The sequence below is a fragment of the Mobula birostris genome, chromosome 1, assembly GCF_030028105.1.
Source record: "Mobula birostris isolate sMobBir1 chromosome 1, sMobBir1.hap1, whole genome shotgun sequence".
Lineage (NCBI taxonomy): Eukaryota > Metazoa > Chordata > Chondrichthyes > Myliobatiformes > Myliobatidae > Mobula > Mobula birostris.
The window spans coordinates 69,778,221-69,804,949 of NC_092370.1; the positions used below are offsets into that span (position 1 = coordinate 69,778,221).

Sequence of the window (26,729 nt, forward strand, 5' to 3'; positions counted from 1 at the left end):
GCTGGAAAGAGTAAATGTTTAAGCTAGTGAACAAAGAACCAGTCATAGTGTCTGCTTTGTCATTAGAAATATCAATCTTCTTCAGGGGTGTCATAGCAGTTTGGAGAGTATTCTCTCTTGTTCTCAATTTGTGGCTTATAGGTAACTGAGGCGTGAGGGGTCATAATATGAGACTTTTGTTATAAAATACGCAGCCTGCTTTTGTAACGACTATACTTCTGTGCCTGATGAGGTTAAGTTTCTGGAGCAGTGCTGAATGTTTGATAATGCCATTGAGTTTAAGGAGTGAGTGTGTAGATTACATTTTGGGAGACGATCACTTCCTGCTTCATGTGTAGCTCAAATAATAGTAGTAGGCAGCCATTAAACCCAAGGGATCATGGACTCCCACTCTCCACATCACTGTGTAGTCCAAACGAAGGGCAAGTACAGCCATAGCTTGGCACCAGTGTCATCACAGAGGATGCTAGAGTGAAATTATAAACAACGTCAAACTGCCTTAGGGATCTTGGTTCCGGATTTCTTCCTTGGGGTTTACTCCCAAAGTCTTTCCCTTGGGTGGGTATGGCTGCGAGGCAGCGGAGGTTTAATTCATGCTTATCAACACAAGCTTGAAGATGGTATTGCATGCAGACTTTGACTGATTAATTATCTGAGGTGCTACATATAGAATTGAACACTGCACACACATGAGTGAACATTTCTACTTCTGACAATCATGGATGGATCGTTATTAATGAAGCAGATGAAAGTGATTGGCCTAAGTATTATCCTGAGGCACTCCCACAGTGATATCTGTGAGCTGGGATAAATGGCCTCTTAACAATTAGAACCATCAAGTGTCTGATCAGAGAAGAGTTTCCCTCCTGATGCTCACTGTTGGTACTTTTTACCAGGGCTCATTCGCATCCTACTCAGTCACATAACCTCTGAAAACCGGTTCTATGTTCCATGCTTTGTCAGACTGGAGCAGTTCCTGGACAAGACACATTGAGCAGCAACCATTTGTGTGTATAAAAGATTGAGAGATTAAATACAGAATTCTAGAAAGGACATCAAGCAATATTTGAAGAATACCCACAGTCTTTTGTTTTTGGAAGCCCCAACATCCCAACATCACAAGTGACATGGTATTCAGTCTTTTCACCATTTTCTCTTCCCATGCCAGTGTCTCATAGGCCACTCAATCAATAGAGTCATAGAAAAGTACAGCACAGAAATAGGACCTTCGGCCCATCACCCATGCCAAACCTCTTAAGCTGTATTCTCCCTTCGACCTGCATCAGGACCATAGCCCTCCATACCCCTGCCATCCATGTACCATCCAAACTTCTCTTAAATGTTGAAATCAAGCTCATATGCACTACTTGCGCTGACAGCTTGTTCCACACTCTGATGAAGTTTCTCCTTAAACTTTATACTTCCACCCTTAACCTATGACCTCTAGTTGTAGTCCCACCGATCCTCAGTGGAAAAAGCCTGCTAGCATTTACCCCATCTATATCCCTCATAATTTAGTATACCTCTATCAAATCTCTCCTCAATCTTCTATGTTCTAAGGAATAAAGTCCTGACCTATTCAAGCTTCCCTTACAACTCAGGTCATTCAGTTCCAGCAACATAATTGTAAATTTTCTCTGCACTCTTTCAACTTTAGTTACATCTTTTCTATAGGTATGTGACCAAAACTGCACACATTTGAGATTAGGCCTCACTAGCATCTCATAAAACGTTAACATAACATCCCATCTCCTGTACTCAATACATTGATTTCTGAAGGCCAATGTGCCAAAAGCTTTCTTTACAACCCTATCTACCTGTGCTGCCACTTTCAATGAATTATGGACTTGTATTATCTGATCCCTTTGTTCTACCGCATTCCTTGGTGCCCTACCATTCACTGTGTAAGACATACCCTGGTTGGTTCTACCGAAGTGCACACCTCGCACATCTGCATTAAATTACATCTGCCATTTCTCAGCCTACTTTTACAGCTGGTTCAGATCCTGCAGCAAGCTCTAACAGGCTTCCTCACTCTCCACTGCACCTCCAATCCTGGTGTCATCCACAAATTTGCTGATCCAGTTAACCATGTTACCATCCAGATCATTGATATAGATGACAAACAACAATGGACCCAGCACTGATCCCTGTGGCACTCCAATAGTCACAGACCTCCAGTCAGAGAGGCAACCCTCTACTACCACACTCTGGCTTCTCCCACAAAGCCAATGTCTAATCCAATTTACTACATGATCTTGAATGCCAAGCAACTGAACCTTCTTGACCATCATCCCATGTGGGACCTTGTCAAATGCCTTGCTAAAGACCATTTAGACAACCTGCATTGCCTTCATCAACTTTTCTGGTAACTTCTTCAAAAAACTATAAGATCAGTTAGACACGGCCCACTAAGCACATGGCCATACTGTCTATCCTTAATTAGTCTCTGTCTATTCAAACGCTCATAGATCCGGTTCAGTGGAATACCTTCCACCAACTTTCCCACTACTGATATCAGGCTCATTGTCCTATAATTTCCTGGTTTATTTCTAGAGCCTTTCTTAAACAGCAGAACATCATTAGCTATCCTTAAATCCTCCGGTACCTCATCTGTTGCTAAGGATTAATTAAATATCTGCTAGGGCTTCTGCAATTCCTGCATTTGCCTCCCACAGTGTCCCAGTGAACATCTTGTCAGACATTGGCAATTTATCCATACTAATTTGCATCCTCTGTAATCTGTATAGGGTCCATGACCTTGCTACTACTTTGCCTCATTTCTATAGACTCTGCATTTGTCTCCTGAATAAACACAGATGCAAAAAATTCCATTTAAGATCTCCCCCATCTCTTTTAGCTCCATGAATAGATTACCATTAAGATCTTGTAGAGGACCAAATTTGTCCCTTGCAATCCTTTTGCACTTAACATATCCGTAGAATCTCTGAGGCTTCTCCTTCAACCTAGGTTGCTAGGGCAACCTCATGTTTTCTTTTAGCCACCTGATTTCTTTTTTAAGTGTTCTCTTGCATTTCTCATACTTTTCATTGGTTCTTACTGGCCAATATCAGCTATGCTCTTTTTTTTCCTAACCAGGGTCTCAATATCTCTTGAAAGCCAAGCTTCACCTTAACCTATTATCTTTACCTTTTGTTCAGACGGGCTCATACAAGCTTTTAACTCTCACAGTTGCACTTTTGAAGGCCTCCCACTTATCAAGTATGCCTTTGCCAGAAAACAGCTCATTCCAATCCACAATTACCCACCCAGGTCAGCATCTGGATGTATTCTTTTGTAATAATAAGTGTGATACAACAGGGAATTTCAAATATTGTCCATTAGATGCCAGAATTGCAGCTGTACTGGAATAGCTTAGTTTGATCCACATTTTGTTCTGAAACATGTGTCCAGCAATGTGATCAGATATTTCCAAAGGCAAAAGCCATAACTGTTTCCAATTTGTATTGGATAATGAGAATAAAAGGGAAGGTGATGAATGATAAGTTGATATGTAAAAGAACAGAATAAATTAGGTGTAAGACAGAGATGGTCATTTCCATTAACCACAGTAATGACCCAGAGGCACGACTGGGAAAATTGGATGGCCATGGATTTACCATGTGGAATTAGCACATACCCACTTGATCTAATGCAGTGGTTCCCAAACCTCTTTGGGTAACTGTCCCCTTGGCTCCCACACCACATCCTCAATTCCCCACTCTCCCATTCTGGCCATTACATAAAAATTATAAAGAATTTTGATTTAAATGCACAGTGATAGAAAATAAGAACTGCAAATTTAGAGCAGAGACAAATATTTGCAAAAATTATTCCAATCCATTTAAAGCTACAAATAAATCTATTTCTTTATTTAATTACAGTAAAAACAATATTTACCACTAATTTTAGAGCATACATTAGCAGTCTAACTAACTGCTACTTCATTGCTTTTTCACCTTTCAATGAGATATCAACACCAGACTGAATGTCACACAGTATGAGTCTCAGGTCACCACGTTCAGTAATTTGCCATCTGTTTTGTTGCTCTGAAAGAAGTTAGGTGACTGCTGTACTAAATATGATGTTGGAAAGGCAATAAAGAACATCTTGACCTATTTCCATAATGTCGGCTAGCATTTAGAGATTTCTTTCTGCAACCAAAACTCTTGATACGACTTTTTGAACCTTGGCTTCAGCTCAGAGTCATTTTGTAGTGAGATCGGTTCTTCCTCCATCCTTCCTGCTAATTCTTTATTGCAAGTGTTCAGGAATGGATTTGTCACCAAATCCGGAATTTGGATTGAGAGAAGATCTCTTTGACATTTCACCCAAGTGGGCACGTTATACTTGAAGAACCTCAGAATCAGGTTTACTGTCACTGGCATATGTCATGAAATTTGTTAACTTTGCGGCAGCAGTACAATACAATGCATGATAAATATAGAAACAATCTGAACTACAGTATGTGTACGTTAAACAGTTAAATTAAAATAAGTAGAGCAATAAAGGAAATTCTTAAAAAAATTAATGAGGTAGTGTCCATTAAGCAATCAGATGGCAGAGGGGAAGAGGCTGTCCCTGAATTGCTGTGTGTGTGTCTTCAGGCTTCGATATCACCTTCCTGATGGTAACAAAGAGACAAGGGCCTGTGCTAGCTGCTGGAGGTCCTTCATGATGGACACCGCCCTTCTTAGGCTTTGCTCCTTGAAGGTGTATTGGATACTATGGAGGCTAGTACCCATGACAGACCCGAATAATTTTGCCACTCTCTGCAGTTTACTTCAATCCTGTGCAGTAACTCCACACCCAACCCACCCCCCCCCAATATCAGATGGTGATGCAGCAAATCAGATGATCCATGATACATCTGTCGAAGATTTTGAATGTTTTAAGGTCACAAGATATAGGAGCAGAAGTAGGCCATTTGGCACATCGAGTCTGCTCTGCCATTCAATCATGGCTGATCCAATTCTTCCAGTCATCCCAACTTTCCTGCCTTCTCCCCATACCCTTTGATGCCCTGGCAAAACAAGAACCTATCTATCTCTGCCTTAAATGCACCCAAGGACTTGGCCTCCACAGCCACTCGTGGCAACAAATTCCATGGATTTACCACCCTCTGACTAAAGTAATTTCTCCGCATCTCAGTTCTAATGAATGTCCTTCAATCCTGAAGTCGTGCCCTCTTGTTCTGGACTCCCCTAACATGGGAAATAATTTTGCAATATCTAATCTGTTCAGGCCTTTTAACATTCGGAATGTTTCTATGAGATCCCCCCTTCATTCTCCTGAACTCCAGGGAGTACAGCCCAAGAGCTGCCAGAAGTTCCTCATACGGTAACCTTTTCATTCCTGGTATCATACTTGTGAATCTTCTCTGAACCCTCTCCAATGTCAGTATATCCTTTCTAAAATAAGGAGCCACAATGCTGCGCACAATACTCCAAGTGTGGTCTCACGAGTACCGTATAGAGCCTCAATATCACATCCTGCTCTTATATTCTATACCTCTAGAGATGAATGGCAACATTGCATTCACCTTCTTCACCACTGACTCAACCTGGAGGTTAACCCTTAGGGTATCCTGCGCAATGACTCCCAAGTCCCTTTGCATCTCTGCATTTTGAATTCTCTCTCCATCTAAATAATAGTCTGCCCATTTGTTGCTTCCACCAAATTGCATGACCATACACTTTCCAACATTGTATTCCATTTACCACTTCTTTGCCCATTCCCCTAAACTATCTAAGGCTCTCTTTTTCCTCAATACTACCCACTTCTCCACTTATCTTTGTATCATTGGCAAATTTAGCCACAAATCCATTAATCCCATAGTCCAAACCGTTGACATATATCATAAAAAGCAGCGGTCCCAACACCAACCCCTGTGGAACTCCACTGGTAACCGGCAGCCAGCCAGAATAAGATCCCTTTATTCCCACTCTCTTTTTTCTGCTGATCAACCAATGCTCCACCCTTGCCAGTAACACCCCTGTAATTCCATGGGCTCTTACCTTGCTGAGCAGCCTCCTGTGCAGCACCTTGTCAAAGGCCTTCAGAAAATCCATCTTTTCCTTCCTAATGACCTTCTTAGTTTCCTTCTGCAAGTTTTTAAAACCTTCCCAATCCTCTATCTTGCCACTAGCTTTAGCTTCATTGTATGCCCTCCCTTTTGCTTTTACTTTGGCTCTGACTTCACTTGTCAGCCATGGTAGTGTCCTGCTTCCATTCGAAAATTTCTTCTTATTTGGAATATATCTGTCTTGCACTTCCCCCATTTTTCGCAGAAACTCCAGCCATTTCTGCTCTGCTGTCTTTCTTGCTAGTGTCCCTTTCCAGTCAACCTTGGCCAGTTCCCTTCTCATGCCATTGTAATTTCCTTTATTCCACTGAAATACTGAAACATTGGCTTAGTTTTTCCTTCTTAAATTTCAAGGTGAACTCGATCATATTGTGATCACTGTTCCCTCAGGGTACCTTAACCTTAAGCTCTCTTATCACCTCCGGATCATTGCACAACTCCCAATCCAGCACAGCCAATCCCCTAGTGGGCTCAACAACAAGCTGTTCTAAAAAGCCGTCCCTTAGACATTCTGCAAATTTTCTCTTTTGACGTCCAGCACTGGCCTGGTTTTCCCAATCCACTTTCATGTTAAAATCCCGAACGATTATCATGATATTGCCTTTCTGACACGCCTTTTCTATCTCCCATTGTAATCTGTAATCCACATCCCGGCTGCTGTTTGGAGGCCTGTATACAACTGCCATTAGGGTCCTTTTCCCCTTGCCATTTCTTAATTCAAACCATAGAGAATCTACACCTTCCGATCCTATGTCATCCCTTTCTAATGATTTAATATTATTTCTTATAAACAGGGCCACACACCCCCTCTGCCTACTAACCTATCTTTCCGATACACCGTATATCCTTGGACATTCAGCTCCCAATGGCAGCCATCCTTTAGCCAATTTTCAGAGATGGCCACAACGTCATACCTGGCAATCTGTAGCTGAATTTCAAGATTGTCCATTTTATTTATTCTGCTGCGTGCATTCAAATATGATACTTTCAGTCAGGCATTTGTTGTTTTCAGTTTTAACTGCAGCACACCTCAGCTTTAGCTGATAAACCAAATCTCCCCAAACTCCTGATGAAATATAGTTGCTGCCTTTATAGCTGCATTGATACATTGGGACCAGATTAGTTCCTCAGAGATATTGACACCCGGGAACTTGAAATTACTCATCTCTCCACTTTTGGTTCCTCTGTAAGGATTGGTATGTTTTCCTTCATCTTACCTTTTCTGAAGTCCACAATCAGCTTTTTGGTCTTTTTGACGTTGAGTGCCAGGTTGTTGCTGCAACACCACTCCACTAGCTGATATATCTCACTCCTGTGCGCCCTCTCGTCACCATCTGAGATTCTGCCAACAATAGTTGTATCATCAGCAAATTTATAGATGGTGTTTGAGCTATGCCTAGTCAATATCATTTGATACAGTATTCTTTCTTTCTCTTCCAACTCTTCCAGGATGGGAAATTGGAAATGGTCCAGCAGCCAATAAGGTTAAGTTGGACAGAAATGTGATTTGACTTTGACAGGATTCACATTATTTCCTTGCAATTGAAGATAGATTTTATTAAACTTTTTGTGAATAATTCTAACATATAAGTGATGGCACACCTAATATTCTTGAGTTGATTGCAGAATGAAGCATTCAAGTCTTCAAATAATTTTATCGTTTTCAAAAAGTACATGATGGTGTCTTAGGCTGTTTCCTTTTGAGAGCCATTTGACTTCTGGGGGCAACAACAAGCATTCAAACTATTCACCATTTTCAATACAAAGCTCTTAATAGTTGAGAATTGAGAATATGGGTCTTCATTTTAATTACCCCTGTGATAACAGTGGGGGTTTTTTGCAAGAAGATGTTGTCTGTGAGTTACATAGTAAATAGTAAATGTGTTATGTACAGCTTTTTTTAAAGAAAATCATGAGCCCACAGTGGCGTCCTGACATTGATGGTGCCCCATCTGTTGCATAAGCAACAATGTTTGTGAGTGGAAGTTCTTCTCTTTAAAAAAATTGCTCAACATCCTGAATTATTGACTTCCCTTTCATATACATTTCTAGTCCCCTTGCAAATAACAACTCTTGTACCATGCTTTCATCTTATGAAGCGAACATTACCAAAAAATAAAGTTCAGCTGCCTGGCAAAGTTGACTCATCCAACTGCAGAGCAAATTCTGTTGTGCTAAGTATGTTGCACAATGTGCCTTCCACATTCTCAGACATTTCATCTGTTCATCTTTGATCAGAGTTGTTGCTAAGCAGAATCACTTTAATTGGTTATTCTGATGACTTATGCAAAACTGTACTCAGAACCTCCTTCACTGCTGGCAGAATCATTTCTTCTCCAATTGTATGTGGTTTTGCAGATTTAGCAATAAGCATTGAAATGTTGTGGGAAGCACACAAATCATCACATCCCCTCACTCCATAACTGTTCTACCCTCCCTGCGTTCCCCTGTCCCTCTCCAAAGAGTTCTTTAATGACAAAAAAGAAACATTTAGTATGTGACTACTGCCCTTCCTTACTTTCACTCTCCTACTGTGTCTCTCCCTTCTGTCCCTACACTGGTACTTAATCTCTCCATCTTCCCTGGTTACGGTAACAGCAACCCACCCCCGGGGAGTGACATTGCCCACTTTGGGATTCTAGTGGAAGTTATAAAGAAAATATGTTCTCAGACCCCATGTAGATTGGAACAGCTAGCCAGCATGAATTACAGTATTACAGCCTCAGCATTGTTTTCGTTAATTTTCAGGAGAGCCAGATAAGCGATAATTGAACCAGGCCTGCAGTATCAGGGAAGATGCGTCATGGTGACAAATCAGTGTATTTACTGGCTTGCCAGAAAGACTGAGAGCAATGTCTAAGCTTTGACTTTGTTGAATTTAACTGTTTCCCGTAATGTTTAGTAGTATTGGTTTTGTTGTTGTGGTATATACTAACAGGGAAATAAGAATATATATTTTGTCTCTCTTCTTGGCATATTTTTCAGTTTATAGTTTGAATTGCTCTTTTTGGCACACATTGGTGGCTATGTGGTACAGAGCTGTGCTTAAGTCCATTCTTTCTCAGCAACTAGCATATTGAGTATCGGTGAAATTGTTTCCATTGTCCATCACAGGTAAATGTGGACATTCCTGTGCAATGGATGTCATTCTCAACATTAAATCTCTATGCATCTGTTGTGATTGGTATTTTCCCCATAAATGGACCTGCAAAATGCAAATATGTAACATGATTTGTTGTTCAGAGCCACATGTTGAAAGGAGCAAGAGGAGGATTGACATTGCTTACGTTCCTTCACAGTGTCCTTCACCTGCTTGTCTATTGTAGACAATCAGTCACATTTTATGGCAATTGGATATGAGAGAGATGCTGAAGTAAAAAAAATCTGCTATGATCTTATTGCTGAAGTAAAATGCCTATAAAAAAGTATTCACCTCCCCCTCGCCCCCGGAAGTTTTCATGTTTTATCTTTTACAACAGTGAATCACAGTGGATTTAATCTTGCTCTTTTTTGACACTGATCAACAGAAAAAGACTCTTTCATGACAAGGTGAAAACAGATCTCTACAATATGATCTATATTAACTGCAAATATAAAACACAAAATAATTGTTTGCATTGGTATTCACCCCCTTTAATATGACACACCAAATCATCACTGATGCAGCCAATTGGTTTTAGAAGTCACATAATTAGTTATATGGAGATCGCCTGTGTGCAGTCATGGTGTTTCATTTAATTGTAAAAATACACCTATATCTGGAAGGTCCAACTGCTGGTGATTCAGTATCCTGGCAGGAGTTACACCACAAAGACAAAAGAGCACTCCATGCAAATCTGTGAAAAGGTTATTGAAAAGCACAAGTCAGGAGATGGGTGCAAGAAAATTTCCAAGTCACTGAATATCACTTGGAGTACAGTTAAGTCAGTCATCAAGAAATGGAAAGAATATGGCATAGCTGTAAATTTGCCCAGAGCAAGCCATCCTCAAAAAACTGCACATGCAACAACTCTTACCTGGGTGCTGCACTAGTCTCAGTTTTATGGGAGAGAGGCAAAGAGAAAGCCACTGTTGAGGAAAAAAAAACTCTCATGAAATCTTAGCTAGAGTTTGCCAGAAAGCATGTGGGAGATTCTGAAGTCAGCTGGAAGAAGGTTCTTATGGTCTGATGAAACCAAAATTGAGTTTTTGCCCATCAGACATACCACTATGTTTGTTGTAAGCCAAGCACCACACATTATCAAAGACACACCATCCCTACTGTAAAGTATGGTAGTGGCCGCATCATACTGTGGGGATACTTCACGGCAGCAGGCCCTGGAAGGCTCGTGAAGATGGAGGGTAAAATGAATGTAGCACAACAGAGGGAAATCCTGGAGGAAAACCTGATGAAGTCTGTATGAGAACTGTGACTTGGGACAAGATTTGTTTTCCTGCAAGGCAATGAACCCAAGCATAAAGCCAAAGCTACACAAGAATGGCTTAAAAACATCAAAGTTAATATCCTGAGTGGCCAACTCAGAGTCCAGACCTCAATCCAATTGAGAATTTGTGGCTGGACTTGAAAAGGGCTGTTCACTCACAATCGCCTTGCAGTCTGACAGAGCTTGACCAGTTTTGTAAAGAAGAATGAGGAAAATTGCAGTCTCCAGTTGTGCAATGCTGATAGAGACCTATCTACACAGACTCAAGGCTGTAATTGCTGCTGAAGGTGCATCTACTAAATACTGACTTGAAGGGGGTGAGTAATTATGTAATCAATTATTTTGTCTTTAATAATTGTAATTAATTTAGACCAATTTGAAGAAATTTGTTTTCACTTTGACAGAAAAGAGTCTTTTTCTGTTGCTCAGTATCAAAAAAACAAATTAAATCCACTGTGTGTCAATGTTGTAAAACAATAAAACATTAAAACCTCCATGGCAGAGTGAATACTTTATATAGTCATTGTAGCAAAATGTCTGAGGTTGAGGAGAGACTAGCTATTAGTATATAAAACTATAAGAGGCAGAGAGAGGGTGGAAATGTCATACACTGGAGGGCATAGCTTTAAAGTAGGAGGGAGAAAGTATAAAGGAGATTTACATGGCAAAGTTTTTAATGCAGAGATTGGTAGATGCCTGTAACCCACTGCCAAGTGAACTCATGGAAACAGATACAATAACAACATTTAAGAAGTATTTGGATAGAAATATGAACAGGCAGGAAATTGAGGGATATAGGCAATGTGCAGGCAGGTGTGCGGTTTAAATTGACATCACTGTCGGCACAGACAGCCTGGGCCGAAGAGTATGCCATACCAATCTATGTCTTTTGTGCTATGTAAGAATAAAGTGTTGTCAGGATCTGACCTGAATCCAAAATAGTATCTGCAAGTGGATTTCTTCGGGCCAAGTTTCCTTTGAAACCATTATTGATGACATCTTCCTTTGCTTTGTAGCTCATTGAGATGCACGATACATAACCAATTTAGAAATTCCCTACTTTTTGATGGTTCCATTTTGTAATTTGCAATATTTCTTCAAATCAAAGCCCCTGCTTGCACAGAGTGCTCATTATTTTCACTGAGTGCAACCTAAATAGTTAAATTTTTGTCCATATCTTATTTTAATCTTAAATTTGCTTCCTACTTTTCTTTAATTGCTAAAATTGCCTTCAGACACTGACGTTGCAACTTTATTGCAATTATTTATTTCTTCTGCAATAACATTAAACTTCTTTCTAAGTAAAAAAAAATTGAAAGAAATCCATGTCAGATATCAAAGTTGCTGGTGAACGCAGCAGGCCAGGCAGCATCTCTAAGAAGAGGTACAGTCGACGTTTCAGGCCGAGACCCTTCGTCAGGACTAACTGAAGGAAGAGTTAGTAAGAGATTTGAAAGTGGGAGGGGGAGGGGGAGATCCAAAATGATAGGAGAAGACAGGAGGGGGAGGGATGGAGCAAAGAGCTGGACAGGTGATAGGCAAAAGGGATATGAGAGGATCACGGGACAGGAGGTCCGGGGAGAAAGACTGGGGTGGGGGGGGGGAACCCAGAGGATGGGCAAGGGGTATCGTCAGAGGGACAGAGGGAGAAAAAGGAGAGTGAGAGAAAGAATGTGTGTATAAAAATAAATAACAGATGGGGTACAAGGGGGAGGTGGGGTATTAGCAGAAGTTAGAGAAGTCATGCCATCAGGTTGGAGGCTACCCAGATGGAATATAAGGTGTTGTTCCTCCAACCTGAGTGTGGCTTCATCTTTACAGTAGAGGAGGCCGTGGATAGACATGTCAGAATGGGAATGGGATGTGGAATTAAAATGTGTGGCCACTGGGAGATCCTGCTTTCTCTGGCGGACAGAGCGTAGATGTTCAGCAAAGCGGTCTCCCAGTCTGCGTCGGGTCTCGCCAATATATAGAAGGCCACATCGGGAGCACCGGACGCAGTATATCACCCCAGTCGACTCACAGGTGAAGTGTCGCCTCACCTGGAAGGACTGTTTGGGGCCCTGAATGGTGGTAAGGGAGAAAGTGTAAGGGCATGTGTAGCACTTGTTCCGCTTACAAGGATAAGTGCCAGGAGGGAGGTCAGTAGGGAGGGATGGGGGGGACGAATGGACAAGGGAGTCGCGTAGGGAGCGATCCCTGCGGAAAGCAGAGGTGGGGGAGGGAAAGATGTGCTTAGTGGTGGGATCCCGTTGGAGGTGGCGGAAGTTACGGAGAATAATATGTTGGTCCCGGAGGCTAGTGGGGTGGTAGGTGAGGACCAGGGGAACCCTATTCCTAGTGGGGTGGCGAGATGTGTGTTGCTTGAATTTCCTAGCATCTGCAGAATTTCTGTTGTTTCCATGTCAGATATGTTAACTGAAATGTGTTAATGTGTTCTCCATATTTTTTATCAAATGGTTCAGATTCAAAGCTATCTGTTTAATGAATTATATGAACAAAATGTAGCTCACACATTTATTCTCAAAGTTCAGGGACTGAAATAGCCTGCATTGAAATCTCTTCATATTAAACAGATGAAACGCTTCCCATATTAATCAACATCTGTCTCCAGCAGCAGATGTTGTAAAGTACTGTATTTGCATCGGTAGCATTGAAATCAAGCACTTTGTATGCTCTTCTGAAAGCTTACTAAACACATTAGCTTTGAACTTTTATCTGTTTGAACCTTTAATGTTTTTAGCAACTGTTAAACATGAATAACTAAAAATTAACTGCTTGCTGTATCTGCATGTTAAGAAGTCAACAGTGTTTTGGCTTTTATTGCAAGCATAGAGAGATGTATTTGACCAGTTATAAACAATTGTATAACAGATTATTGAGCCCCACTTTGAATAGGCTCAGTGCCTGAAGATCCACAGCTCTCTTGGATAGAGGATTCCAAAGATTCATTACCAAAGAAATTTCTTCTCATTTCTGTCTTGAATACCCAACTTTTTTTTAAAACTGTGAACCCTGATTCTAATAACCAGAGCCAGGATTTGTCCTGGTCTCTTCCTAAGGAAGGACATGCTTGTGATAGAGTGTGTACAGTAAATATCCAACATAAGGAGAGGTCAAACAGGCTGAATATGTACCCTTTTGAACTGGAAGAATGAAAGGTGAAAATTGAGAAGCATTGTTAAATAGACTTGTTAGCAGAATTGAGAAATATTGCAACATAGGGACAGTAACAGTTGATGCAGAATTGAGAACGGAGTAGAAAGAGGGTAGTAGTAAAGATCTATTATTGAAATAAGTTGCTTTTCAAACAAAAAAAAAGTGTTCCAAAAGGTTTTTTTTCTCAGTCTACTGCATATATCCATACACCAGAGGCGGACACACAGTTTGTAGAACCGAGGTGAAACAGTAGTAAACTCATGGATTACAGAAGAGGAGGTGCTTGCAAATTAGAGTGTGTAAGTCCCCAGGGCTTGACAAGGGGTCCCCTCGGACATTGTGGGAGGCTAGTTGAGAAATTAGAGGTCCTGGCAGAGATATTTCAAATGTCCTTAACCACAGCCAAAATATTAGAGGGTGGGTAATATTGTTCTGTTGTTCAAGAAAGGATCTAAGAATAGCTGGAAAATTAAAGTCTGATATAGGTCAAAAAGTTCTATTTTAACTTCATCAGTCCACAGGACTTGTTTCCAAAATGCATCAGGCTTGTTTTAATGTTCCTTTGAACCTTTTGAATAGAACTTTTTGGCCGCAATGAGCAAAGGTATGTTTGGAGAAAAAAGGGTGCGGAATTTCACGAAAAGAACCCCTCTCCAACTGTTAAGCACGGGGGTGGATCGATCGTGCTTTGGGCTTGTGTTGCAGCCAGTGGCACGGAGAACATTTGCTGGTAGAGGGAAGAATGAATTCAATTAAATACCAGCAATTTCTGGAAGCAAACATCACACCGTCTGTGAAAAAGCCAAAGTTGAAAAGAGGATGGTTTCTACAACAAGATAATGAACCTAAACACACCTCAAAATCCACAATGGACTACCTCGAGGTGCAAGCTGAAGGTTTTGCCATAGCCCTCACAGTCCTCTGACCTAAACATTATTGAGAATCTGTGGATAGACCTCAAAAGAGCAGTGCCTGCAAGACAGCCCAAGAATCTCACAGAACTAGAAGCCTTTTGCAAGGAAGAATGGGTGACAATCCCCCAAACAAGAATTGAAAGACTCTTAGCTGGCTACAGAAAGCATTTACAAGCTGTGATACTTGCCAAAGGGAGTGTTACTAAGTACTGACCATGCAGGGTGCCCAAACTTTTGCTTCAGGCCCTTTTCCTTTTTTGTTATTTTGAAACTAAAAGGTGGAAATAAAAAAGTTTTCTTGCTTAAAATATTAAAGAAATATGTCCTCTTTAACTTTATGCCTTTTGGAAATCAGTTCATCTTTTATTCGCTTAGCTATTCACAGTAACAGAAATTTTGACCAGGGGTGCAGAAACCTTTGCAAGCCACTGTAGATGCTTACCTCTTTGATCAGAGGCCTGTGGCTAGTAGTGTGCTGCAGAAAGTCTACAGAAAGTGATGGATACAGCCCAGTCCATCACCGGCAAAGCCCTCCCCCACCCTCCCCATTGAATAAATGTACATGGAACGCTGTATCAAGAAGCAGTATTCATGATTAAAGACCCCCCTCCATCCAAGCCATGCCCTCTTCTTGCTGCTGCCATCTGGCTATAGGTACTTAGGACTAAGGTCCCACAACACCGGGTTCAGGAACAGTTATTACCCTACAACCATCAGATTCCTGAACAGGCTCACCACTACTCTAAACTGTTCCTGCAATCTACGGACTAATTTTCAAGGACTCTTTACAACTCTTGTTCTCAGTTTTTTTAAATTTCTACAGTTTGCCATCTTTGGCACATTGGTCATTTGTCAGTCTTTGTTTTTATGTAATTTTTCATGAAGTTCTATTGTATATCTTTTTCCTGTAAATGTCTGCAAAAAATGAATCTCAAGACAGTATATGATAACATAAATGAACATTGATAATAAATCTACTTTCAATTTTTGAACATGGGTGTTTTTTAACAGGTTTACCAAAATGATACCCCTGACTATAGAGTGCAGTAATGCAAAAAAACTGAAGGAGCTAAGATTCTTCTGAGACTAGGAAACATTTTGTTAGAGATAATCATGAATGTTTCTGTCAGAAGGCACAGATTTAAAGTGACTGGTAAAACAGCCAGAATAAACACTGAAAACCATTTTTTTTTAACACTGCACAGTCATGATAGCTGTGTCAGGATTTGCAGCCATTATTTCCCTGGAGGTAAAATTTAACGGCATAAATAGCAGTGGTGCTACATTCTCTGATGAACTCAATGCCTTGTATGTATGTTTTTAAAGGGACAATAGCACTACATCAGTGTGAATCCCCACAGCATCTGGCAACCATATGATCTCTGTCTTGGAGCCCAATGTCAGAAATTCTTCAAGAGGGTGAACCTTCGCAAGCACCAGGAACTCCCGGTGTACCCCAGGTTGGGTACTGCAAACCTGCGGTGATCATCTGGCTGGAGTGTGAAGGACTTCAGCCTCTCACTCATGCTGTCCCACCTGCTTCAAAATTATATCAATCACATACCCGTGCTCAAGAGTGGTAGCTCTAATATCTACCATTATGAAGCATTTTGAATTAAAACTGGAGTTCCTGCCTGAGTTCAAACCTGGATCCACTGCAATTCGTAATGGGTCTACAGTGGAGACATTCTCAGTGGCTCCCCGCTCTGATTTGGAGCACCTAAAAAAAACAGAGAAACACATGCCAGGCGATTGTAGTGCAGGATTGAATACCATCGTCCCCTCGATATTAATTACTAAGCTTCTAAATCTGAGCCTCCCTTTGCAACGCATGCTCGACTTCCTCAGCAGTAGATCACAGATTGGTGATAACATTCCTACTCGTTGACAACCAACACAGGTGCACCTCAAGAATGCGAGTTTCACCAGCTGCTGTACTCTCTCGAAGCACAGTTCAATCACCTTCTATAAACTCACAGATAACACCACTGTTGGTAAAATTTCAGACGGCAGCAAGGTGGCATACAGGAGTAAGATAGATCAGCCAGTTGAGTGGTGTTGCACACTCAAGGTCAGCAAAAGCAAGGAGTTGATTCAGGAAGGGAAAGTTGGGAGAGCACAGACCAGTCCTCACTGAGGGGTCAGCAGAAAGGGTGAGCAGTTTCGAGTTCCTGGGTATCAACATCTCCGAGGATCTATCATGGGCCCTGCATGTTGATGCAATCACGAAAAAGGCACACCGATGGCTAGGCTTCATTAGAAGTTTGAGACTTTGTTTGTCACCAAAGGCTCCTGCAAATTTCTATCGATGTATGCAGAGAGCATTCTGACTAGTTGCATCACTGCCTGGTGTGGAGGCTCCAATCCATAGGGTCAAAAGAGGCTGCAGAAGGTTGCAGACTCAGCCTACTAGTGGGCTCACCACTTCCCACCAAGAATATTAGAAGTGGCATTCATCACTGAGGACTCTCACCATACGGGAGATGCCCTCTTCCTGTTACCACCATCAGAGCGGAGGTATGGAGTCTGAACACTCATAATGAATGATTTTGGAGTAGCTTCTTCCCCTCTGCCAACAGATTTCTCAATGATCCATGATCCCATAAGCATTACTTCATTATTTCATTAACTTTCTTCGGTTTAAGATTGCACTGGTGAAGAACAGCGACTACTTGTCGGTAGCAAACAAAACTACGAACTACTTTTAATCATACTATTTCCAGTAAATGATTGATCACTGCAATCAATAGCCTGTAATTCCCTTTCAGAGTTAAGGTTTTGAACCTCCTGTATGCCCTGGAATTCAGTTTAATGGTGTGAACTGATGTCTCGAAGGCAGAACGTGGTTACAGCGTTGTACGTATTGGCTGAATTGAGGCGGTGGAGTCCAAGTCTGAGAGTGGGGAAGGAGCCAATGTTTGGCCATTGCTGGAGTGGACTTGCAGTCGATTTGATGCAGCAGAACTGAGATGAAGCGAGCGGAGGCAAGGCAGAATTGAGGCGGCAGGGCCCAGGCCCGGGTCCAAGAGCAAGCAAAGACCTGAAGTTTGATCAATTTAAGCACCAGGCCAAATTGGCAGGGTTGTGTACAGGCCAAATCGAGGCAACGGAGCACAGGTCCGAGAGCAAGGAACAACTGGAGGTTTGGATGTTTTAAGGTCAGGGCCAGGTTAAAAAGGCCAGGGTATCCCATTAATTTTTGCTCTGTTAGATGCCCTCTCTTTTGCTTTGACGTTGGCTTTGACTTCCATTGTCAGCCACGGTTGTGTCATCCTGTCTTTAAAATACTACTTCTTTGGGATGGATCTGTCCTGCAGCTTCCAAATTGTTCCCAGAAACTCCAGCCATTGTTGCTCTGCCGCCATCCCTACTAGTGTCCCCTTCCAATCAACTTTGGCCAGCTCTGCCCTCGTGCCACTGTAATTCCCTTTACTCCGCTGTAATGCTGATTCATCTGACTTTAGCTTCTCTCTCTCAAAATGCAGGGTGAATTCTATCATATCATGATCACCACTCCTAACGGATTCCTTTACCTTAATCTGTGTAATCATTTCCGGTTCATTGCACAGCACCCAATCCAGAATAGCTGATCTCCTAGTGGACGCGACCATGCTGCTCTAAAAGAGCATCTCATTGGCATTCTACAAATTCCCTCTCTTGGGAACCAGCACCAACCTGATTTTTTTTCCCTGCATATCAACCTGCTTATTAAAATCTCCCATGACTATCATAACATCCACCTGCTTGTTAAAATCTCCCATGACTATCATATCATCTGCCTGTCCTTCTTTACAGTCTCATTACACACTGTATGCCAACTGCCCCATTCTCTGCCCTATCACTCCAGTTCCCAGGCTTGAGACAGGGTTTTTTTTAAATTCCGGATTTGTTTAATTGAAATATTGAAATACCTAGTAGCCATGATAAGATTTGAACTTGTTCTTTGGATCAGTGACATAACTACTATGCTACTGATAGTTCGAACAAATAGGATTTCTGATTCAAACTCTGAATGCAAGTGATGGGCGAAGTGTCCTAAACTCAAGCATTTTATGACAGAAGGACTGCAGTCATCTTTTCTGGATCATTTCACAACAAAATTTCAATCATCAGGTTGCAACCTCTGCTATTACTTTACAACAGATCAATTTATTTTACTTCAATCATCATCCCCAAGTTACTGCACACAACCATTCTGAAGGATTATTACCACCCAATGGATGCATTTTTACTGGTTCATTATTTAGCTATTTATTCCAGCCAATTTGTGTACATACTTATTTGAAAGTATTTTAAAATCACTGTTGATGTAGCTAGTAATTAAAGTTCATTCTGACTGCTAAATCACTTCTTCACTTCTAGATGATGGCAAGCTGTCCTTTGATGAATTCAAGGCTTACTTTACTGATGGAATCCTGACCACAGAGGAGATGCATGATTTGTTTCATACCATTGACAGCAGTCCCTCCGAGTAAGAAAAGTTTGGTTTCCTCTCTCCTCGTTGTAATACTAAACTCTTTTCATTTATTCCTAAGTGACTATTTGTTTCAAATAGTGAAAAGTTGCACTTTCTGTATTTTGTAACACTGTCAATTTATCTTATCAACTTGCAAACAAATACTCATTTGTTTAAAGGGATCAGTTGGTATTTCACACCTCAATTCAGTTTTCAGCTGGCTCAAATGAAATTCAGTTCAGTTCAATTGCCTGGATATCCCTCCCCTCCCTCCCCTTTCTAGATCTTTCTGTCTCTGTCTCTGGAGACAGCTTATCCACTGATGTCTACCATAAGCCTACTGACTCTCACAGCTATCTGGACTATTCCTCTTCTTACGCTGTCTCTTGCAAAAACGCCATTCCCTTCTCGCAATTCCTCTGTCTCCGCCGCATCTGCTCTCAGGATGAGGCCTTTCATTGTAGGATGGGGGAGATGTCTTCCTTTTTTAAAGAAAGGGGCTTCCCTTCCTCCACTATCAACTCTGCTCTTAAACGCATCTCCCCCATTTCACGTACATCTGCTCTCACTCCATCCTCCCGCCACCCCACTAGGAATAGGGTTCCCCTGGTCCTCACCTACCACCCCACCAGCCTCCGGGTCCAACATATTATTCTCCGTAACTTCTGCCACCTCCAACGGGATCCCACCACTAAGCACATCTTTCCCTCCCCCCCCTCTGCATTCTGCAGGGATCACTCCCTACGCGACTCCCTTGTCCATTCGTCCCCCCCATCCCTCCCCACTGATCTTCCTCCTGGCACTTATCCGTGTAAGCGGAACAAGTGCTACACATGCCTTTACACTTCCTCCCTTACCACCATTCAGGGCCCCAAACAGTCCTTCCAGGTGAGGCAACACTTCACCTGTGAGTCGGCTGGGGTGATATACTGCGTCCGGTGCTCCCAATGTGGCCTTTTATATATTGGCGAGACCCGACGCAGACTGGGAGACCGCTTTGCTGAACATCTGCGCTGTGTCCGCCAGAGAAAGCAGGATCTCCCAGTGGCCACACATTTTAATTCCACATCCCATTCCCATTCTGACATGTCTATCCACGGCCTCCTCTACTGTAAAGATGAAGCCACACTCAGGTTGGAGGAACAACACCTTATATTCCATCTGGGTAGCCTCCAACCTGATGGCATGAACATGGACTTCTCTAACTTCCGCTAATACCCCACCTCCCCCTCGTACCCCATCTGTTACTTATTTTTATACACACATTCTTTCTCTCACTCTCCTTTTTCTCCCTCTGTCCCTCTGAATATACCCCTTGCCCATCCTCTGGGTCCCCCCCCTTATCTTTCTTCCCGGACCTCCTGTCCCATGATCCTCTCTTATCCCTTTTGCCTATCACCCGTCCAGCTCTTGGCTTCATCCCTCCCCCTCCTGTCTTCTCCTATCATTTTGGATCTCCCCCTCCCCCTCCAACTTTCAAATCCCTTACTTACTCTTCCTTCAGTTAGTCCTGATGAAGGGTCTCGGCCTGAAACGTCTACTGCACCTCTTCCGAGAGATGCTGCCTGGCCTGCTGCGTTCACCAGCAACTTTTATGTGTGTTGCTTGAATTTCCAGCATCTGCAGAATTCCTGTTGCCTGGAGATCTTGATATCTTTATGTGACTTGCAATAGACCTAATACATCTTCCTCCTCCACAGCAATTAGGGTGTATATGTGTGAATAATGAGCTGTGATCTCAGTCAGTGGAAGAGCATTTCACTTTTATTATTGGTGTATTGATGGGGAAAACTGTCATTGTATTCGAGCAATATTTTCTGAATTTGAGGCAAGGTGGAAGGAATTTTGTTTTTTTTAATTTTTACCTTGGCTGCAAGTGCATGATGCTAGGAGTATTCTGATTAGATAATGATCAATTTGTATAGCTTTTAAAATGTGATTATATGTTCCCAGCAAATGGATGACTAAAATTTTCAGGCGAGATAGAACCATCTTACCAAAATATATTTGCAGCAATGCTGAGCTGCATGTAATACCTTTTCTTCAGCAGCAGCAATGAGGACACAAGAACGCATGATCAGACCAGGCCAATCAAGCCTGGTTGCCACTCTCTAATATCATAACTAGTTTTCCTGAGTCCTCAGACTCGTCTCTATGTTAGTTTGCATGAGTCCTCTGTCTCGTCTCTGTTAGTTTGTCTGAATCCTTAGTATTGTGTCTAACCACCCCATTTTAAAGAAGTTTGAGGAAGCTTTGAAAAGGTACAGGAAATATTTACCATGATTCTCTCCAGTTCTGAGGGTATGAGCTGCAAGGAAAGTTGGACAAATGTGGGTTGTTTTCACCAAAGTCTCAGAGGCTTAAGGGAGACCTACCAGAAGTTTATAAAATTATGAGAGGCATACACAGGACAGACAGTCAGAGTATTCTTTTCACAGTAGAAATGTCAAGGACTAGAGGAGATGCATTTAAGGAGAAAAGTTTAAAGGAGATTTGTGGGGCAGTTTTGTTTTACAGAGTGTGTGGTGGGTTCTTGGAGTGAATGAGGCAGATACATCAGTAGTGTTTAAGGGGCTGTTAGACACATGAATAATCAGGGAGTGGAAGGATATGGACCATTTTTAGATAGAAGAGGTCTAATTTAATTTGGCAATATTTTGGTTTAGATATCATGGGCTAAAAGGCTGTTTCTTGCTGAACTGTTCTAAGTCTTATTATCCTTCCAACTACCTCAATGAGATAGATTACCTCACCAAATTCATATTAGCCTTTGTGATCCCTGGCAAACTGGGTAATTAATTACCAACAAAAGTTGCTGGCTTTGTCCATGATATTGAGTATTGGAATTTATAAAATAGTGAGAAAGTAAAGTGTGTGCAAGTGTTAAACTTAAACTTCAAGAGAAGCAGAAAATGGAACCACTTATTTACTTTCCAATTGCACCGTATTTCTCCAAATCCAATAGACAATGGTATTTGCAACTTGTTCTATTATTAACATAGCTTTTCGTAATCTTTGAAATAAATGTAAAATCACTAATCTTAATTGGATTGATCTATTATCTGTCAGTAGTTGAAACAACATTCAGTTTAGAGAAATGGAGAGAAATAGAAGCACTGATTTTTCAGGAAAGCACAGTGTGTTTTTAGCTAGAAGTAATTTAAGTTTAATTATGTTATTAAAACATTTACATTATTTATTATGGTCTCAAGCATTTTGTATTATGCAGCACATAGAGTGAGTACAAATGCTTTCGCCTGGATAGTTTGTTTTATTTAATCTCTAGCCCCTGTAGAAACAAAGTGAGAAAATGATTGATAATCATTTGCAGGAGTAACAGATGCAATAGAGGAAGTTGAGGGGGGTGCATGTGAATCTCTGCTTCGCCTGGAAGGGCCCTTTAAGTCCCTGTATGTTAATGAGGGTAGTATAAGGGCAAGTATTGCGCCTCCTACAGCTGTAGGGGGTAAGTGCTGGGGAAAGGGAGGGGTAGATGGGTGGTTGGGGGTGATACATGGACCAAGGAGTCACAGAAAGAGTGGTCTATGTTACTTGGCTTGTTCAATGTCAAAGTTATCAAAACACAATTACTGTCCATGACAGTCAAATACAATAAACACCTTTTAAGACTATTAATCTTTTAAAAAAATTTTAAAAAACTTGATTTTCTTAGGCTAATTTGTTTTAGAGATCTTTAAAAATTTAACAAGTTAACCACAATTTATTTTAAGATCTTTCACACCTTCAACCTTGTGTAGATTTTCATAGCAAGTTTGCTACTAAGGAAAGGTATGGAAGCTGTGCCAGAAAAGTTCCCTGACATGCAGCATAATGCTAATGGTAGGTCCCATAGGAGATTTCTTTATTGAATGTTAAAAAAAAATTGTTTCAGACAATCTCTCCCTCTCCCAGTGTAGAGTACCTTCGTGCTTCAAAACATCCGCCACTGTTCCTGCTCCAAAATAAAACAAGGTAACATGTCTGAATGACTGGCGTCCTGTTGCACTCACTTCATTAATAAGCAAATGCTTTGAAGAGGCTCATTAAGGACTACATCTGCAGCATGCTACCACACACACTGGACACCCTACCATTCGCCTACCGCCACAACCGATCGACAGATGATGCAATAGCCACAGCTCTACATACCGTCCTTGCACATCTGGAGGAGAAGGATGCTTATGTGAGAATGCTGTTCTTAGACTACAGTTCGGCATTCAACACCATAATTCCCCCCAGGCTTGACAAGAAGCTCAGAAACCTCTGCCTTCACCCTGAATTGTGCAGCTGGATCCTGGACTTCCTGTCAAATCACCGGTAGGTGGTAAGAGTGGGCTCCCTCACCTCTGCTCCTCTGACCCTCAACAGAGGTGCCTCTCAGGACTGTGTCCTAAGACCCCTCCTTTACTCCCTGTATACCATAAGACCATAAGATATTGGAGCAGAAGTAGGCCATTCAGCCCATCGAGTCTGCTCCGCCATTCAATCATGGGCTGATCGAATTCTTCCAGTCATCCCCACTCCCCTGCTTTCACCCCATACTTTTGATGCCCTGGCTAATCAAGAACCTATCTACCTCTGCCTTAAATGCACCCAATGACTTGGCCTCTACAGCCACTCGTGACAACAAATTCCACAGATTTACCACCCTCTGACTAAAGTAATCTCTCCGCATCTCATAGTACAAATCATTGGCATACATCGTGAAAAGCAGCAGTCCCAACACCGACCCCTGTGGAACTCCACTGATAACTAGCAGCCAGCCAGAACAGGATTTTTTTATTCCCACTCTGTTTTCTGCCGATCAATGCTCCAATCCTGCTTGTAATTTCCTCAAAGAATTGCAGTAGGTTTGTTAGGCAGGATTTTCCTTCCAGGAAACCATGCTGGCTTTGGCCTATCTTGTCAGGTGCCACCAGGTACTCCGTAATTTCATCCCTAATAACCGATTCCATCAACTTCCCAATCACTGATGTCAGGCTAGCAAGTCTATACTTCCTTTCTGCTGCCTCCCACCCTTCTTAAATAGCAGAGTAACATTTGCAATTTTCCAGTCATCCAGCACAATGCCAGAATCCATTTATTCTTGAAAAATCATTGTTAATGCATCCGCAATCTCTCCTGCTACTTCCTTTAGAACCCGAGGGTTCATTCCATCAGGTCCAGGAGATTTATCCACCCTCGGACCATTAAGCTTCCTGAGCACCTTCTCAGTAATTTTCACTGCACAAACTTCACTTCCCTGATACTCCTGAACGTCTGGTATACTGCAGATGTCGTCCACTGTGAAGACTGATGCAAAATGCGCATTCAGTTCCTCTGCCATCTCTGCAACTCTCTTTTACCCTTTATATACTTAAATATAGCTTTTAGTATCTTCTTTGATATTAGTCACCAGCTTCCTCTCATAATACATCTTTTCCTTCTGAATGATCTTCTTAGTTTCCTTCTGTAGGTTTTAAAAAGCTCCCCAATCTTCCCACTAGCTCTGGCTTCCCTGCGTGCCCTCTTTTTTGCTTTTACTTTGGCTGTGACTTCACTTGTCAGCCATAGTAGTGTCCTTCTTCCCTTTGAAAATTTCTTCTTATTTGGAATATATCTGTCTTGCACTTCTCTCACCTTACACAGAAACTCCAGCCATTGCTGCTCTGCTGTCCTTCCTGCTACTGTCCCTTTCCAGTCAACTTCAGCCAATTCCGCTCTCATGCCATTGTGATTTTCTTTATTCCACTGAAATACCGACACATTAGATTTTATTTTTTCCCTCACAAATTTCAATGTGAACTCGATCATATTGTGATCACTGTTCCCTAAGGGTTCCTTAACCTTAAGCTCTCTTGTCACCTCCGGATCATTGCACAACACCCAACCCAGCACAACCGATCCCCTGGTGGGCTCAACAACAAGCTGTTCTAAAAAGCCATCCCTTAGACATTCTACAAATTTTCTCTCTTGAAGTCCAGTACTGAACTGGTTTTCCCAATCCCCTTTCATGTTCAAATCCCGAATGATTATCATGACATTGCCTTCATCCCAGCTACTGTTTGGAGGCCTGTATACAACTGCCATTAGGGTCTCCTACCCTTGCCATTTCTTAACTCAACCCATAGGGACTCTACACCTTCCAATCCTATGTCATCCCTTTCTAATGATTTAATATTATTTCTTGTACACAGAGCCACACCACCCCCTGTGCCTACTAACCTATCCTTCCGATATACCGTATATCCTTGGATGTTCAGCTCCTAATGGCAGCCATCATTTAGCCAAGTTTCAGAGATGGTCACAACATCTTATTTGCCAATCTGTAGCTGAATTTCTAGATTGTCCACTTTATTCCTTATGTTGCATGCATTCAAATCTAACACTTTCAGTCCAGTATTTGTTGCTTTCTGATTTAACTGCACCATGCCTTTATTGCCCTGTAACTCATCTCACTGGCTTTGATTAAGCCTCATCTCCTGCCTGTTCTTTCTATAATCTCTGTTGCACGCTATCTTTGACCTATTTCTGTTTTCCCCTTCCTCAGCCCTATCACTCAGCTCTATTAAACCTGCCTGCTAGGATATTGGACCCTTTTGGGTTTGGGTGTAAACTGTCCTTTTTGTACAGGTTGTACCTCCCCCAGAAGACACCCCAGTGATCCAGAAATCTGAATTCCTGCCCCTGCACCAGTCTCTCAGCCACACATTAATATGTCTGATCATGCTCTTCTTGCACTCGCTAGCATGTGGCGCAGGCAGCAATATCCTGAGATTACTATCCTAGAGGTCCTACTTTTCAGCTTCCTACCTAACTCCCTGTATTCTCTCTTTAGGACCTCCTCCCTTTTTCTACCTATGTCATTGGTACCAACGTGTACCAAGACTTCTGGCTATTCACCCTCTCCCTTCAGAGTACTCTGCACCTGATCTGAGACATCCTGTACTCTGGCACCTGGGAGACAACACACCATGCAGGTATCTCTATCAGGCTGACAGAACCTCCTGTCTATTCCCCTCACTATAGAATCCCCTATGCCTACCGCATTCTTCATCTTCCTCTTTCCCTTCTGCACCATGGAACCAGGCTCAGTGCCAGAGACCCGATCGCCATGGTCGTCCTCTGTCAGGTCATCCCCCTCAACAGCATCCAAAATGAGATAACGATTACTGAGGGGGATGGCCACAGGGGTGCTCTCTACTATCTGAGCTCTTCCCTTCACTTCCCTGACCATCACCCACTTATCTAACTCCTGCAGCCTTGGGGTTATTAACTCCCTGTAGCTCCTCTCTATCTCCTGCTCACTCTCCCTAATAAGCTGTACGTCATCAAGCCGCAGCTCCAGGTCCCTAACACGGTCTCCCAGGAGCTGCATCTCAGTGCACCTGGTGCAGATGAGGCCATCTGGGAGACTGGGAGATTCCCAGGATCCCCAAATCTAACACCCAGAGCAGAAAACTAACCCTACGGACATGATCACTATTCCTCAAAAAATAAATGCAAAGAAAAACCAAAAACAAAGTCCACTTACCTCGCTGAAGCCGCTTTCGCCAACGCCTGAATGAGCAAAAGCCTGTCACTTCTACCCTCGCCACTGGCCTACTCCCAACAATGGCTGCTCCACTTATCCCTTCTGTATTTTTATTTAGTTCGTCGAGCTCAGTTGCCACCGCTGATAGGCCTTGCACAATACCCATGACTGTGTTGCC

General features: G+C 42.1%; 1 protein-coding gene across 1 annotated transcript in view; it reads left to right on the top strand.

Moving 5' to 3' along the window:
* Nucleotides 1–26,729, top strand: part of necab1 (N-terminal EF-hand calcium binding protein 1) — a 129,844-nt gene that overhangs the window by 15,956 nt on the left and 87,159 nt on the right. The window contains exon 3 of the mRNA XM_072262329.1: nucleotides 18,945–19,053. Within this exon, the coding sequence (XP_072118430.1) occupies nucleotides 18,945–19,053 (109 nt within the window). The remainder of the gene's footprint in view (nucleotides 1–18,944; nucleotides 19,054–26,729) is intronic.